Source organism: Salmo salar, chromosome 25 (genome assembly GCF_965601325.2).
Source record: "Salmo salar chromosome 25, fSalSal1, whole genome shotgun sequence".
Lineage (NCBI taxonomy): Eukaryota > Metazoa > Chordata > Actinopteri > Salmoniformes > Salmonidae > Salmo > Salmo salar.
The window spans coordinates 27,497,657-27,514,974 of record NC_138315.1 but is presented as its reverse complement, the minus strand read 5'-3'; the positions used below and the strand labels follow the sequence as shown (position 1 = coordinate 27,514,974).

General features: G+C 43.5%; 1 protein-coding gene across 21 annotated transcripts in view; it reads left to right on the top strand.

Moving 5' to 3' along the window:
* The window catches only part of ttn.2 (titin, tandem duplicate 2), a 181,492-nt gene that overhangs the window by 93,267 nt on the left and 70,907 nt on the right, over positions 1-17,318 (top strand). For all 21 annotated transcript variants that reach the window (XM_082969061.1, XM_082969075.1, XM_082969074.1 and 18 more), the window contains 33 exons: positions 21-208; positions 414-528; positions 624-908; positions 1,020-1,171; positions 1,372-1,519; positions 1,924-2,101; positions 2,176-2,297; positions 2,412-2,699; positions 2,794-3,090; positions 3,203-3,389; positions 3,538-3,653; positions 5,880-6,179; positions 6,369-6,668; positions 6,775-6,880; positions 6,979-7,175; positions 7,328-7,633; positions 7,723-8,001; positions 8,185-8,484; positions 8,645-8,947; positions 9,052-9,537; positions 9,662-9,964; positions 10,114-10,413; positions 10,605-10,901; positions 11,206-11,490; positions 11,864-12,157; positions 12,249-12,548; positions 12,708-13,016; positions 13,246-13,505; positions 14,056-14,485; positions 14,680-14,985; positions 15,472-15,653; positions 16,476-16,605; positions 16,797-17,096. In XM_082969061.1, the coding sequence (XP_082825187.1) occupies positions 21-208; positions 414-528; positions 624-908; positions 1,020-1,171; positions 1,372-1,519; positions 1,924-2,101; positions 2,176-2,297; positions 2,412-2,699; positions 2,794-3,090; positions 3,203-3,389; positions 3,538-3,653; positions 5,880-6,179; positions 6,369-6,668; positions 6,775-6,880; positions 6,979-7,175; positions 7,328-7,633; positions 7,723-8,001; positions 8,185-8,484; positions 8,645-8,947; positions 9,052-9,537; positions 9,662-9,964; positions 10,114-10,413; positions 10,605-10,901; positions 11,206-11,490; positions 11,864-12,157; positions 12,249-12,548; positions 12,708-13,016; positions 13,246-13,505; positions 14,056-14,485; positions 14,680-14,985; positions 15,472-15,653; positions 16,476-16,605; positions 16,797-17,096 (8,349 nt within the window). The remainder of the gene's footprint in view (positions 1-20; positions 209-413; positions 529-623; positions 909-1,019; positions 1,172-1,371; positions 1,520-1,923; positions 2,102-2,175; positions 2,298-2,411; positions 2,700-2,793; positions 3,091-3,202; positions 3,390-3,537; positions 3,654-5,879; positions 6,180-6,368; positions 6,669-6,774; positions 6,881-6,978; positions 7,176-7,327; positions 7,634-7,722; positions 8,002-8,184; positions 8,485-8,644; positions 8,948-9,051; positions 9,538-9,661; positions 9,965-10,113; positions 10,414-10,604; positions 10,902-11,205; positions 11,491-11,863; positions 12,158-12,248; positions 12,549-12,707; positions 13,017-13,245; positions 13,506-14,055; positions 14,486-14,679; positions 14,986-15,471; positions 15,654-16,475; positions 16,606-16,796; positions 17,097-17,318) is intronic.

Genomic DNA, 17,318 nt, shown 5'->3' with positions numbered 1-17,318 from the left:
GTTTGTTTTTGTTATTCCAGAGAGGCCAAGCCCACCACAGAACCTGGTACCCTCAGAGCAGAACAAGAACTCAGTCCAGCTGACATGGGAGATCCCATTGAAGAATGGAGGCAGCATGATCACTGGCTACATCATTGAGAGATGTGAGGACGAAACAGACCATTGGCTCAGATGCAACGCCAGGCTCTGCCAGGATCTCACCTACAAGGTATTTATCCTATAAGATGAAAAGCTCCTAAATGGTTTCTTGGAGATTTCATATAATATTTGTAATATAATTATCATACGTTTTGTGTTGTATTCTGACTTAAAGACAAGTCTCTCATTGACATCAATTTACTAAATTGTCTAAATTGCTTAAATTGCTTACACTTATCTCAACTCTGAATACTGCTCTTCCATATTTTCCTCAGATATCTGGCCTGAAATATGGCAAAAAATACAACTACAGGGTGATGGCTGAGAATGCAGCTGGAGTGTCTGACCCATCCAACACACTGGGACCCATGCTGGCTGATGATACACATGGTACATTTGGTTCTCTTTTCACTAATCTTGAAGACGTTCATCATTTTAAATGTTGTGCATTTGTCATAACAATGGTCATTATTTTCTATCTTCAGTTGGCCCCACAATGGACCTGAGTGGATTCAAGGATGGCCTGGAGGTCATTGTTCCTCATCCCCTTACTATCCGTGTCCCTATCTCTGGATATCCCACACCAAATGCAAAGTGGAGCTTCGCTGATAAGGAACTCACTGCTGGTGAACGTGTGTCCATGATTACAAAGAGTACCTACGTAGAACTGACCATCACTCCAAGTGTGCGTCCAGACAGAGGTGTATACACTCTTACTCTGGAGAATGATATTACCAGTTGCTCCGGAGAGATTGAAGTCAACGTTATCGGTAAGTGACGTGATGAGCTTTGTGGTGAAACACAACATACTGTATCTTGATATTGTCAACTGCAATTCTTTCTTTTCCCTTCATATCCCTCTTTTTTTTTTTTAATTTTAGCATCCCCAAGTGCACCCAAAGACTTCAAGGTTGCCGAGGTGACCAGACAGCATGTGCACCTGATGTGGGAGGCGCCAGAGCATGATGGAGGAAGCCCTCTGACTGGCTACCAGATTGAGAAACGTGACATATCCCGCAAGACCTGGGTCAAGGTATGGATGAACATAAGTCTTTAAACCACACAGCAATATACATGTGAAATAACTTACTTACTTTGTCCTCTTTTCCGGTTGGGACATAAGGCTGGAACAATCTTCGGTAGTCTATCTTTGGCCACAGCTTATACCCTGTTATACATGAAATAAGATTATTATAAATGTAATAACACATGTCACTGACTGTCTTTCCCCAGGTGATCACTGGTGTTCAAGACCAGGAGTTCACTGTCACTGATGTCGTTGAGGGTAAAGAGTATCTGTTCAGGGTTACTGCCTGCAACAAGTGTGGCCCAGGAGAGCCTGCCTACATTGACGAGCCAGTCAATGTGTCCTCCCCTGCCAGTAAGTAGTACAGTAACAAGGACAATGCCTATGCTGTGCACTCAAGTGAAGGGAACTTGATCCATTGTTTTGACGTCTCAATAATTGACATACCTGTCATTTGAATCCAAACTTTTCTCAGTTATTGACATACCTGTAATTTGTGTTCTAGCTGTTCACAATCATTGACATACCTGTCATTTGAATTAGAACTGTTCTGAATCATTGACATACCTGTCATTTGAATTAGAACTGTTCTGAATCATTGACATCCGCGGCTGTCTGTCTTGACATGCCTGCGAGAACTGTTCTGAATCATTGACATGCCTGTCATTTGAATTAGAACTGTTCTGAATCATTGACATGCCTGTCATTTGAATTAGAACTGTTCTGAATCATTGACATGCCTGTCTTTTGAATTCAAGCCGTGCCAGACCCACCTGAGAACCTGAAATGGAGGGACAAGTCAGCTTCTGGCATCTTCCTGACCTGGGACCCACCCAAGTGGGACGGCGGCACTGGAATCAAGGGCTACAACATAGAAAGGTGCCAGCGTGGCACAGACAAGTGGGAGTCCTGCGGAGATCAGGTCCCTGAGTTGAAGTAAGTAGAACCAGAGAAAAAAGCTCTAAGATATTTTTTGTTTTGTTTTGAAAGGCTAACTTACTTTCTCTTAGATTGCAAGTGACTGGTCTCATTGAGGGACAGTGGTATGCCTACCGCGTGAAGGCCTTGAACAGACTGGGTGCCAGCAAACCCTGCAAGGCTACAGATGAGATTTTGGCTGTTGATCCTAAAGGTATGTTTTGCGTAAATGCTCCATGTCTGTATATGTAACATGAATAATCTTGCATAGTGGCTGAAATGTGTTTCTGTATCATCAGTATAACACATTTTCTGTATAATCTCACAGACCCCCCAGAGATTCTTCTGGATGTCAAATGTCTTGCTGGACTGACCGCCAAAGCTGGCTCTAAGATTGAGCTTCCAGCTGATGTTCTTGGAAAGCCCGTACCTAAAGTGAAATGGACCAAGGGTGACATGGTTCTGAAGGGGGACGATAGAGTTTCTATTGACGACAAGCCTGGTCACTCCGTTGTTACTATCAGCAAGACAACAAGAGAGGACACAGCTACCTACATCATTGAAGCACACAACAGCTGTGGCCGTGCTACTGCAACCGTTGACGTCAACATTCTAGGTATCATATTTTGTCACCTTTATTTGTGAGGAAACACTTGTTTAAAAGTGTGTTCTTTAATGTTCTGACATTGTTTTCTATTTGTCTTGAACAGATAAGCCTGGTCCTCCAGCTGCGTTTGATATCTCTGAGATCACCAACAAGTCCTGTTTCCTGGCCTGGAACCCTCCCAGAGATGATGGAGGTGCAAAGGTCACTAACTACATAGTGGAGAGGAGAGCCGCAGAAAGCGAGATCTGGCACAAGCTCTCCTCCACTGTCAAAGAGACCAACTTCAAGGCCCTCAACCTGACAGCTTTCAAGGAATACATCTTCAGAGTGTTTGCTGAGAACCAGTTTGGTATTGGTGCGCCAGCGGAACATATGCCAATCATTGCCAGATATGCCTTTGGTATGTTAAGTTTATGTTTGTATTTAGACAAAGCAATATAATTGTATTTCCTTTAGAGTATTATTTTGTTTTCTGGGTTGTTGCTAAAATTGTCTGTAACTGTTGTTTTCAGATTCTCCTGGTGCACCAACCAAGCTGGAGCCTTCTGATATTGTTAAAGATGGCCTGACTCTGAATTGGTATGAGCCTGAAGAGGATGGTGGCAGTCCTATCACTGGGTACTGGGTTGAAAGGTTTGAACCAGACCAGAACAGATGGATCAGATGCAACAAGATCCCAATCAGAGACACAACATTCAGGTAAGACATTAGTATACATTTAGTTAATTAACATCGTAATGCTTACATTTTAGTCATTGAAGGCAGTAATGACAGTGTTGATTTAATTTCTGGTTGTAGCAATTCATTTGATGGTGGTGTTGATTATGTGATTGTTCCTGATTTGCAGAGTCAAAGGACTACCCACAAGGAAGAAGTATAAGTTCAGAGTCTTGGCTGAGAATCTCGCCGGACCTGGAAAACCAAGCAAGGAAACTGACCAGATCTTGGTCAAGGATCCTATTGGTAATACATCCAACATACACTATATTACCAAAAGTATGTGGACACATCTCATTCCAAAATCATGGGCATTAATATGGAGTTGGCCCCACCTTTGCTGCTATAACAGCCTCCACTCTTCTGGGAAGGCTAGATGTTGAAACACTGCTGCGGGAACTTGCTTCCATTCAGCCACAAGAGCATTAGTGAGGTCGTCGCACCGATGTTAGGCGATTAGGCCTGGCTCGCAGTCGGCCTTCCAATTCATCCCAAAGGTGTTTGATGGGGTTGAGGTCAGGGCTCTGTGCACGCCAGTCAAGTTCTTCCACACCGATCTCAACAAACCATTTCTGTATGGACCTTTCTTTGTGCACTGGGTCATTGTCATGCTGAAACAGGAAAGGGCCTTCCCCAAACTGTTTCCACAAAGTTGGAAGCACAGAATCGTCTAGAATGTCATTGTATGCTGTAGCTTTAAGACTTCCCTTCACTGGAACTAAGAGGCCTAGCCCGAACCATGAAAAACAGACCATTATTACTTATTATTGCATTGGGTATAGGTAGCATTCTCCTGGCATCCGCCAAAGCCAGATTCGTCCGTCAGACTGCCAGATGGTGAAGCATGATTCATTACTCCAGAGAACGCATTTCCACTGCCCATTTCCAATGGCGGCAAGCTTTACACCACTCCAGCCAACGCTAGGCATTGCGCATGATGATGTTAGGGTTGCGTGCGGCTGCTCGACCATGGAAACCCATCTCATGAAGCTCCCAACGAACAGTTCTTGTGCTGATGTTGCAGTGTGGACCGCGGAAGTGAGTGTTGCAACCAAGGACAGACAAATTTTACGCACTACGCGCTTCAGCACTCGGCGGTCCTGTTCTGTGAGCTTGTCTGACCTACCACTTCTCGGCTGAGCTGCTCCTTGACGCTTCCACTTCACAATAACAGCACTTTAGGGCTCAGCGTCCCGCTAGCGGGACAACTTCCGGTGAAACTGGAGGGCGCGCAATTCAAATAAATAATCATAAAAATTCTGGATATTAAACATTTAGGTAGATATATATTGGTTGAAAGCTTAAATTCTTAATCTAACTGCACTGTCCAATTTACAGCAGCTATTATAGCAAAAGCATGCCATGCGATTGTTTGAGGATGGCGCCCCACATCAAAATATTTTTCCACCGGCACAGGTTTCATAAATTCACAAATAGCGATTAAATATTCACTTACTTTTTGAAAATCTTCCTCTGATTTGTCATCCAAAGGGTCCCAGCTATAACATGTAGTGTCGTTTTGTTAGGTAAAATCCTTCTATATATCCCAAAAGGTCTGTTTAGTTGGTGCCATCGATTTGAGTATCCACTCGTTCAACATGCAGAGAAAGGAATCCGAAAATCTACCCCTAAACTTTGTTTCAACAAGTCAACATACATTTCTATTTACTCACCAGTTACCGTAAAATGTAATCAAACTATAATATTTCTTACGGAAAGAAGTATGTTCAATAGGAAACCGATTTTAGCAGGTGTGTCCTGTCTTCATAGTGCGCGCAAACACAAATTTCCAAGACTGTGTCCCTGTACTAAAACTGATATTTCTTATTTGTTTTGGAAGTTACAAGCCTGAAACCTTGAATATATACTGCTGACACCTTGTGGAAGCCATAGGAATTGCATCCTGGGAGCTAATTTCCGGTATGCCCTTATAATTACCATTGTAAGAGCATGGTCTCTCAAAAATAAAGAAAATCCGGTTGGTTTATCTTTGGATTTTCTCTTACCATATCTATTCTGTTATATGCTCCTACATTATGTTAACATTTCTAAAAACTTCAAAGTGTTTTCTTTCCAATGGTACCAATTATATGCATATCCTGGCTTCAGGGCCTGAGCAACAGGCAGTTTACTTTGGGCACGTCATTCAGGCGGAAATTGAGAGAAAAAGGACCTAGCCCTAAGATGTTTTTAACCGGGGCAGCTCTAGCAGGGCAGCAATTTTACGAACTGACTTGTTGGAAAGGTGGCATCCTATGACGGTGACACATTGAAAGTCACTGAGCTCTTCAGTAAGGCCATTCTACTTCTAATGTTTGTCTATGGAGATTGCATGGCTGAAATAGCCAAATCCAATAATTGGAAGGGGTGTCCACATACTTTTATATATATATTGTATTTAATCAACAGACCATTAATCGTTTATGAAATGTAATGTTGTTCACCAAAACAACATGTCTTCTTTTCCTACAGATCCTCCATGGGCTCCTGGTAAGCCAACCGTCAAAGACGTGGCCAAGACCTCTGCCTTCCTACAGTGGACCAAGCCTGAGCATGACGGTGGTGCCAAGATCGAGGGCTACATCATTGAGCTCCTGAAGAGTGGAACTGAGCAGTGGGTCCGTGTTTCAGAAGGAATCAATATCCTGGAGCACTTCCTGAGAGGCCTGATGGACAGACAGGAGTACTCCTTCAGGGTCATTGCAGTCAACATTGCTGGGGAGAGTGAACCCAGCGAGCCTAGCGATCCAGTTCTGTGCAAGGAGAGACTCAGTAAGTAGCCGACTGTGTTCCGAATGGTACCCTATTCCCTTTAACATTATGGTCACAAGTAGTGTACTATATAGGGAATAGGGTGTCATTTGTGCCACACAGACTGAGATCATTTCCATCTGAAGTGGTTCAGTGTGTCATGGTTGGTTGACTGAGTTGATGGTTGATGATGACGCATTCATTTTCCAGATCCTCCTACACCCCCACGCTGGCTGGATGTCATCAACATTTCCAGTAACAGTGCTGAGCTGAAGTGGACAGTACCAGAGAAGGATGGTGGTTCACCCATCACCAACTACATTGTTGAGAAGAGGGACGTCAGGCGTAAGGGCTGGCAGGCAGTGGACACTACTGTGAAGGAGCTGAAGTACACGGTCACTCCACTGAATGAGGGCTCCCTCTATGTGTTCCGTGTGGCTGCTGAGAATGCTGTTGGACCCAGTGAATTCTGTGAACTGGAAGACTCCATTATGGCTAAAGATACTTTCAGTAAGATCATAGTTAATGTGTACAGTGTTACTGTATGTAACTGGTGTTCACTTGCAACATGCAAAGGTTGCTAAGTCCATTTCTAAGTACTGTTTCCTATTTTCAGCTACCCCTGGACCACCATATAATCTCTCTGTCCATGGAGTGTCAAAGAGACATGTTGACTTGCAATGGGACGCCCCCAAGAATGATGGTGGCAAACCAGTTCTGAGGTAAACTTTGGTCAACTCTAGTGTTATAGGAGTGTCATCGAGTGTACTTTTGTCGTATAAGCATGTTTATAACATTTGGGAATATTTTATTCTATTAGATACTCAATTGAAAAGAAGGAGAAACTGGGCACCCGCTGGGTGAAGTGTGGTAAGACCTCAGGTGCTGACTGCAAGTACAGAGTGACAGACGTCATTGAAGGAACCGAGGTTCAGTTCCTGGTTCGTGCTGAGAATGAGGCCGGTGTTGGACACCCTAGTGAACCAACAGAAATCATTGCTATTGAAGATCCAACAGGTGGGTTTTTATCCGTTTTTAAAGTAAAAACACTGTGTTTTATGGCTAAATTTGTTTGACTTGCATGAGTAATTTATAATTGATAGTCTATTTACCAATGAAGAAACCCACCTGCAATGTTATAATTCTTGTCTTTGTATTGTATTTTATAGGTGTACCCTCTCCTCCAATTGAGCTCCACATCACTGAAGCCAGCAGAGAGCATTTGTGTATTGCTTGGAGACCACCAGAGAGAACTGGCGGCAGCCCTGTAACTGGCTACCATATCGAGCTCTGTGAGGCTGGTACTGAGAAGTGGATGAGAATCAACTCTCGCCCAATCAAGGAGCTCAAATACAAAACAGAGGAGGGCATCATCCCAGAGAAACAATACGTCCTGAGAGTCCGTGCCATAAACTCTGTTGGAGTTAGTGAGCCATCGGATATCTCTGAGAAGGTCTATGCCAAGGACTCTGACTGTAAGTAAACCTTCCATAATGTATATTTCCGTTTCCAGAGATATATTATATACTAATATCTGATTATACTATATTTTTCCCTCCTGAAGGCATCCCAATCCTTGAGTTCCAGACTAAGGACATTGTGATTGTTGAGGGAGAGAAGTGGCATCTCCCCATCCCATTCAGAGCAGTGCCCAAACCCAAGATCACCTGGCACAAAGACGGAAAGGAGCTGAAGGACGATGAGAGAATGACCTTCAGCCAGGAGTACCTCTCCTGCCACCTGGAGATCGAGAGCTGCCTCCATGCAGACGCCGGCCAGTACAAGGTCACACTGGAGAACTCCTTGGGAACTAGCAGCGGAACAATCAATGTTAAAGTTGTTGGTACGTTTGTGTCAAAATAAAATAATATTATTACTTCCATATTCCATGGTGTCCCTAATAGTGTAATCATTACATTTGACATAAATACTCTATTTGGTTGAAAATATTAGAAATATGATTTACTAGCACCAGCATACTACAACTGTCAAGATCAAATCTTCATATCCATGTTTGTTTTGACAGGCCTGCCCGGTCCCTGCAAAGACATTGTTGCCAGTGAAATCACCAAGAGCTCTTGCAAGGTTTCCTGGGATCCTCCCAACTATGATGGTGGCAGCCCTGTTCTCCACTATGTACTACAGCGCAGAGAGGCAGGCCGGAGGACCTATGTCAACATGATGTCTGGAGAGAACAAAGTCAGCTGGCCCGTCAAGGATCTGATCCCCAATGGAGAGTACTACTTCCGGGTCAAAGCTGTCAACAAGATTGGTGGTGGGGAGTACATTGAGCTCCGCAACCCCGTGATCGCAGAGGATCAGAAGCGTGAGTGAAATATGTATTTTGTGTCCAAGAAACACCTTAAATGAAAAACAGGTGCAAACTTTGCTCACAATTCAAAGTTGATGATTTTATTTTCCAAGAAAGACTACATTTCTAAAGAGTTGTATTGGATTTATTAAGTGTTCCTTGTTCAATATTTCAGAGCGCCCTGACCCTCCATTAGATGTTGAGACTCACAACCCTACTTCTAAGACTATCACCCTCACATGGAAACCACCTATGTATGATGGGGGCTGCAAGATTATGGGCTACGTTCTGGAGATGATGATGAAGGGTGATGAGAACTTCACAAGATGCAACGACTTCCTTGTGCCTGTGCTGTCCTACACAGTGAGGAATCTCAGGGAAGGAAAACAATACCAGTTCCGTGTACGAGCTGAGAATGCTGCCGGAGTCAGCGACCCATCACGCAGCACACCAATGGTGAAGGCTACTGATGCTGTTGGTAAGGAAGGATACATCTTATTCAAACGTCACAATTCAAAACAATTTATACGATTTTTCAGACAGGTCATTTGTCATTTCTAAATGTGGTTGTTTTCTTTTCAGAAACACCTAAGGTGTTCCTCAGTGGAAGCCTGCAGTCCGGTATGAGCATTAAGAGAGGTGCTGAGATCAGACTGGACGCCAACATCTCTGGATCCCCATACCCTCAAATCACATGGTATAGGAACGACGTGGTCATCAGACCTGAAGCCATGAAGAAGAGACCAGAGAAACCAATTGTTAAGAAGAAGGAGGTGAAGAAGGAGGAAAAGAAGGAAGTGAAGGAAGGAGAAAATAAGCAAGTCAAGGAGGGAGAGGTTGAGGCTCCAGCTGCAGAGGCCCCAGCTGCAGAGCCTGCCCATGAAGAGCCTGAGGAGGAACTCCCTGACTACCCAACCCTCCAGGAACGTCTCACCATCCATGACAAGAAGAGGGGAGAATCCTCTTGCATTGTCAGGGACACCATCAGGGGTGACCATGGCGTGTACACCATCAAGGTTGAGAACGACCATGGTATTGCCTCTGCAACTTGTGAAGTCAATGTGCTAGGTGAGATATAATATTTAATTAATATATTTTTTAAATTAATTTACTGGTGTTGTTGACGCTCATAGTTATTTTTCAACCATATTTTGAAAACGTAATATAAAACCTCTTATTTTACTTTTTACAGATGTACCTGGTCCTGCAATCAACTTCAGGTTTGAGGAGATCAGGAAGAACTCTGTCATCTGCAAGTGGGATCCTCCCATGGATGATGGTGGCAGTGAGATCCTGAACTACACCTTGGAAAGGAAGGACAACTCCAAGGTGGAGATCGGATGGATCACCGTAACCTCAACGCTCAGAGGATGTAGATACCCCGTGACCAAACTGATAGAGAAGAAGGAGTACATCTTCCGTGTCACTGCTGAGAACAAGTTTGGTCCTGGACCCCCATGTATCTCTAAGCCAATTATTGCCAAGGATCCATTTGGTAAATAATTTATTTTTACGAGTTTAATCATGTCTATAACATTCCAAATCAGGTTGAAATGATGATGTCGGTTCAACCAGTTTTGCACGTCTGGGTTAGTCGTGATTGTACTTTGTTCTTACAACTGTGATGTTCACTTCTTATTCTAGACCCACCAGAGGCTCCAGAGAAGCCTGAGATTGACGGCATCACAGCCAACTCCATGCTGGTTACCTGGGAGGTTCCAAACGACATGGGCAGCCCCATCCTTGGTTACTGGGTGGAGCGTCGTGAGATCAACAGCACCCATTGGACCAGAGTCAACCGGGTAATTTTGGAGGATACAGAATTGAATGTGGAAGGCCTACTGGAGGGTCTGACATATATCTTCAGGGTGGCTGCTGAGAATCAAGCTGGGCCTGGGAAGTTCAGCGTCCCCTCTGATCCCATGACATGCCAGGATCCAATCTGTAAGTCAACAAGATTATGATATGATACCTTTTATTGTCCATTTGCATGGAAATTCATTTTGTGAGTTTAAGCATACAAAATGCACAAAATCAATACAATATAATACAACACAATGATTCATTGTGATTAAGTTTCATTGTCGAACAATGATCAAATACAATATGTTATTGTTGATGTGTTTGTCCCATAGTGCCACCTGGACCACCATTCCCAAGAATCCTTGACACCACTGAGTCTTCCATTGATGTGGAATGGGATCCTCCTGCCTCCAATGGAGGTGGAGAGATCCTGGGATACCATGTTGACAAGACCCTAGCAGGCACCAATGACTGGTCCCGCTCCACAGAGAGACCCTGGAAGACCCGGGCCTTCACTGTGTATGGAGTCAGAGAAGGAGCCAAGTACCTGGTCCGTGTGATCGCAGTCAATGGAGCTGGTGAAGGAACTCCTGGCTTGACTGAATCAGTCTTTGTCAGAGATCCTAAAGGTACAGTAACCAATGATCAGAAAGCTTATTCAAAACAATGACAACAAACGTATGCTTAATACATTAACAACAGTGGCCTCCATTGGTGTCACATTGAATCGGAGGACAGGCTCATTGTAATCGCTGGAACGAAATGAATGGAATAGTATCAAATACCACTGTTCCTTCCACTATTGTCATTCTCCCTTCATTAGCCTTCATGGATATTCAAGTGACTTTGGGTCTTTGAAAGCACTATATAAGTCCCGTGTATTATTATTATTAAAACATAGCTAACGTCAATGAATGTTGATTGTGTCTATAGAGGCTCCAGTGGTAGAGTTGGATCTCACTGTGAGGAACGGCGTAATGATCAGAGCTGGGGAGCCACTGATTCTGCCTGCCCTGGTCACTGGTAAACCTCCTCCAGACATCAAATGGACCAAAGATGACGGTCCACCTGACAAAGACCACGTCCAGATTGAAAATGTTGGAAAGGAAAGCACTCTCAGTATCAAGGCCGCCACGAGAAAGGATCCTGGCAAATACCAGATCAGTGCAAGGAATAGCAGCGGAATCAAGTCTACATGGACAAGGGTTGATGTCATGGGTAAGTGTTTTGATGAATTCTCTATTAGCTATGATATCACAGTATGCCATTTTGGGCATATTTCACATTTGGTTGTACTTTGATGATGTAAAGCTAGGATTAGGGTTAATGAATAGTTTGTTTGTTAATAGTGAATAGAACATCTATTAAAACATCTATTGTGGATTATCGAAAGAGTAATAATGTTGCCTTAAATGTTGTTGGCCTGCGATAGACTAGTACCCTTTCCAGGGGGTGTACTTCAAGCTGCCTCACGCGGCAGATACAGGAGATAGGCTCCTAACCTATGGGCCATTCTTGCTCGGACAAGGCTACCTACTTACTTACTCACATATTGTACTTGGATTTAACACTTTGACCTGTCCTCTGTCAGATGTTCCCGGGCCTGTGCTGGACCTGAAACCTGTGGTGGTAACCAGGAAACTGATGATTCTGAACTGGTCCGATCCTGATGACGACGGTGGCAGTGATCTGACCGGCTTCATCATTGAGAGAAGAGATCCCAAGATGCACACGTGGAGACAGCCCATCGAGACTCCCTCATCTAAGTGTGAGATTGTGGGTATTGTTGAAGGACAGGAGTACATCTTCCGGGTTGTGGCGAAGAACAAGTTTGGCTGTGGCCCTCCTGTTGATCTGGGCCCTATTGCTGCAGTGGATCCTAAAGGTAATGTCTACAATTTGTTGATTCATGCAAATGTTTTTCTGTGCAGGTCAGATCATTAATAGAGGTTAATCACTCTATATTTTAATTGAAGCTCCACCAACTTCACCTGAGAGGTTCCACTACACTGAGAGGACAAAGACTTCCATCAGCCTTGCCTGGAGACCTCCCCGCAACGATGGAGGCAGTCCAATCTTGGGCTACTTTGTTGAGAAGAAGAAGCACGATGCCCCAGCATTTGAGCCTTGTAACACAGAGATGTGCAAGGACCTCTTCATGACCGTCGAGAACCTTGAGGAGCTGTTTATGTATGAGTTCCGTGTCAAGGCTGTCAATTTGATTGGACCAAGTGAACCTGGAATTCCACTCACCATTGTTATTCAAGATGATGAAGGTTAGTCCTCCGAGTTCTATGGTCTTGGTATTTGTCCTATATGCTACAATAGTAAACATGTTGAATTGAATTGGACTTGATTGATTTTAATTGGACTGAATTGAATTGGACTGAATTGAATTGAATAAACTTGTCACTGAGTTGCTCCTTCTATTTCAGTTCCTCCTACTGTGAGGATGTTAAAGACCTTCAAGGGAGATGCCATCACCGTCAAGAAGGGAGAGCCTATTGAAATCCCTGCTGAGGTGACTGGTCTTCCAATGCCCAAGGTTGAATGGTTGAAGGATGAAGTCATTATTGCAGAGCCCACTGAGACTCTGTTGATGGACACCAAGGAGATCAACAGAATCCAGTCCAACACCAAGCTTAGTATCCCTGCAGCAGCCAGATTGGACAAAGGCATCTTTACAGTGACTGCCTCCAACCGTCTTGGGTCAGCTAGTCACACCATCAAGGTTAATGTGTTAGGTAAGTGGTCTGATATTATGTATGTTGTTTGCTTTTCTTCATTTCTGGACACTGTGAGTATGAATCAGTAAAGTCAAAGCCATTAGCTCACTTTTCTGCAAGAAAATATCCATACAAATTAGCAAAAATAAGATATTTTAGTCTGTCTACTGTAGTCTGACCTTTTTGTCATTGAATTGTTGCGTTGTCATTATGAGGGTAACAATATTATCCTCTCTCTTGTTTACAGACCGTCCTCTGCCACCAAGGAATGTGAATATTGGTAACATCAAGGCTGAGTCCTGCAAGCTGACCTGGGACGCCCCAGAGGACGACGGAGGAAGTGAGCTCACTAACTACATTGTTGAGAAGCTGGACATTCTTCCTGAGGTGGAACCTGAAGATGAATATGAGGATTCTGAGGATGAGGAGCCTAAGCCTAAGCCTGAGCCTAGAGCCATTCCTGTATGGACGGTGATCACCAACAGCATCATTGAGAAACGACTCGGGGTCAGTATAAAACATATTGAATATATTATGTTTGGTAACACTTTAGTTAAAACCCGCTGGTATAATGCTTCATAGCAGGTCATAAGCATGTATGGTAGAGGTCTTCACTGGTCCACCTGTTCCCGAATACCTGAAACCAGCTCTGTTTCTCTTTTCCTCGCGCATTAACAGCTCTGGTTGATAACGTAGCTAAAACAATTATTTTCTGCTGCTTCCCTCACTTGGATCTGACCGGACCCAACAGGGTCTATACGGGGATGGGTCTGGTTGTCCTTGGGTTAGTTCGGACCAGGTCTATAGCTTGAAAAAAAAAATGTATTCAGGTAGGGTACGGGGTGGAATGCACCAGTCTATTTTCAACTTTTTGGTGCTTGTGAAGAACTCTAATGTATGGGCCTTAATAATGAGGCATATAATATGCTATGTCTCTCTATATATCAAAAGAAACAACAAAGATTGTAATACGTTGTGACAGTAGCATGAATGCTTATAGTGGACTTAATTGAATCGTTTAATCATTTACTCAATGTTCCCAAATGTCTTCTCAAAGGTTTGGAATCTGGGAACCGGTAGCCAGTACCAGTTCAGAGTGAGAGCAGAGAACAAGTATGGACAGAGTGACGCCTGCGAAACAGAGGCCACCGTCATCAAGGATCTGTACGGACTCCCTGGTCCTCCAGAGAAACCAAAGATCGCAGAGCACACCAGGTCCTCCATGCTTGTGACATGGGACCCTCCACGAGACAACGGTGGATCCACTATCTCTGGCTACTGGCTGGAGAAGAGGGAGAAAGGTTCATCTTATTGGGCCCGGGTGAATAAAGCCCCAGTGACCAAGCGCGGCCCTAAGGGCTGGGAGTTCCTGGTTGTTCGTATGATTGAGGGGTCCGCATATGAGTTCCGTGTCATGGCTGTCAATATTGCCGGTATTGGACCCCCCAGTGGACCTTCCGATCCTGCAAACGCAGTAGACCCTCTTAGTAAGTATCATTTTCCCCTTTACTACAGGTTATAATATGTATATTTATATAAATAAAAATAAAATTAGTATTCATTTAGCTGCTTTGGAAATTGTATTGAAGAATATGTAAGTATGTGCCCTATTGAGAGACCCAGGAATACCTTGCAATGACCAGAGATGGTGACCTTGATGTTTTCCCTCTGTGCCCCACAGTGAAACCTGGGATGCCAGCACCACCAGAGGTCGCAGACAAAACCAAGCACAGTGTCACCCTCACATGGTCTCCACCTGAGAAAGACGGGGGAAGCCCCATCAAGGGTTACATCGTTGAGATCCAGGATGAAGGCAGCTCTTTCTGGAACAGGATCACAGATCTAGATACTCTGCATGAGACCACAGAGCTCACTGTCCCAAGTCTCAAAGAGCTGAAACACTACAAGTTCAGAGTCACAGCTGTCAATGACATCGGCGAGTCTGACCCGAGTCCCAAGACTGAAGTACTAATTGAGGACGTACATGGTAATTAGAGCTACTTATTTATCCATTTTAATTTGAAAAGGTATGTTTTTATGCATGTTAGCAGTCAAGTTTTCAAGATAAAGCACTTTCAGTAGAGCAAAATCCTTTTTTTCTCTCTTACCTTTATTTAACTAGGCAAGTCAGTTAAGAACAAATTCTTATTTTCAATGACAGTCTAGGAACAGTGGGTTAACTGCCTTGTTCAGGGGCAGAATGACAGATTTTTACCTTGTCAGCTCGGGGATTCAATCTTGCAACCTTTCTGTTACTAGTCCAACGCTCCAACCACTAGGCTACGCTGCTGCCCCGCAAAAACCCTGACGCATCATATGATGCAAAACGCATACAAACAGAATTGGGAATTGTTTTAACAGTGGATTGATGGAGAAAATACTAAAATATAGTTTTTGAGTGAAGTATTCCTTTAACCAGTAGTCACAAGTTTATTGTTGTTCTTTGTTTTGATGGTGCCTTTTTATGTCACAGTGGGGCCGAAGATCCTTATTGATTGCATTGTGGAAGATTTGCTCTGCGTCCGAGCTGGTCATGCCTTTAGAATCCCTGCCACCATCAAAGGGCGTCCCGTTCCTAAGGTGACCTGGGAATACACTGGTCCAGCAAAGACCCACAAGAAGAATCGCCTTCATGTCCTTCCAGTTGATTCAGAGGTAAGGCATTGTATTTATTATGGAGGCAGCAGCTACTCTTCCTGGGGTCCAGCAAAATTAAGGCAGTTATAAAAAAAAAAATCAACATTACAATACATTCACAACAGATTTTACAACACATTAAGTGTGTGCCCTCAGGCCCCTACTCTACTACCACATATCTACAACACTAAATCCATGTTATCGTGTGTGTGTATGCACGTGTCTGTAGCCGGTGTTTGTGTCTCTTCACAGTCCCCGCTGTTCCAAAAGGTGTATTTTTATCTGTTTTTTAAATCTATTTTTACTGCTTGCATCAGTTACTTGATGTGGAATAGAGAAAAGAGTGTCCATGATTTAGTCTTTGAATGAAGAGATTGAGATAAAACTGTCCAGATACAGCTACCATGCATCAGGGTGAAAGGACGTAACACATAACCCTTGTTATAAGGCATTGTACAGCTACCATGCATCAAGGTGAAAGGACGTAACACATAACCCTTGTTATAAGGCATTGTACAGCTACCATGCATCAAGGTGAAAGGACGTAACACATAACCCTTGTTATAAGGCATTGTACAGCTACCATGCATCAAGGTGAAAGGACGTAACACATAACCCTTGTTATAAGGCATTGTACAGCTACCATGCATCAAGGTGAAAGGACGTAACACATAACCCTTGTTATAAGGCATTGTACAGCTACCATGCATCAAGGTGAAAGGACGTAACACATAACCCTTGTTATAAGTAGTAAAATAATCACATTGTCTGACCAAGATGTATAAATGTCCTGATTTGATCTTTCTCACCAGGACTAATGACTTCATTTCCTTTGTTTAGATTGAATCTACTGATACTACCTCAAACATCACTGTACCTGTGTGCTTGAGGACCCACTCTGGAAGATACACCATCACAGCCAAGAATAAGGCTGGACAGAAACATGTCAACGTCAGAGTCAATGTTCTCGGTAAGTGCAGTATAAAAGCAATTAATGATGGAAAGGATGGATACCTGCAAAGCCAGGAAAAATACAAAAAGGAGGCTCATATCAAGAAGTATATTGTTTTTTAGGACATAAAACATTTATGAGAAACCCAACTTCTTCTCATAGACTTCTCATAGAAGACATATTAACGTATGTTTGACATCTGTTTACAGATGTGCCTGGTGCTCCTAGAGAGCTCAAAGTGACTGACATCACCAGAGCTACCATGAGGCTGATCTGGAAACTGCCTGCTAATGATGGTGGCGAGAGGATCAAGAGTTACTTCATTGAGAAGAAGAATGTGACAGGAAAGGCTTGGACCATAGTAAACCAGTGCTGTTTCAGCCAGGCCTACATTGTGGAGGGACTGCTGGAGGGACAGGAGTATGTATTCCGTGTGCGGGCAGAGAACCGTCTGGGAATGGGACCTTTCACTGAGACCACTGAGCCTGCTAGGGCAAGAGACCCCATCTGTAAGTCACAAATTAATTACTAACAAATAAATATGTACTCATAATAGTACTCAAGTAAGTCACTTTGGAATAAAAGCATTTGCTAAATGGCATATTTTTTTAATTTAACTAGGTGTTATGGGAATTTTCGAATCCCAATGATAAAAATTAACAATCAATAAGCCTTGACCAATCCCCAAGGTTTGTAAGACACTGGGTTAAGAATAATTAGGCAAGGACTCA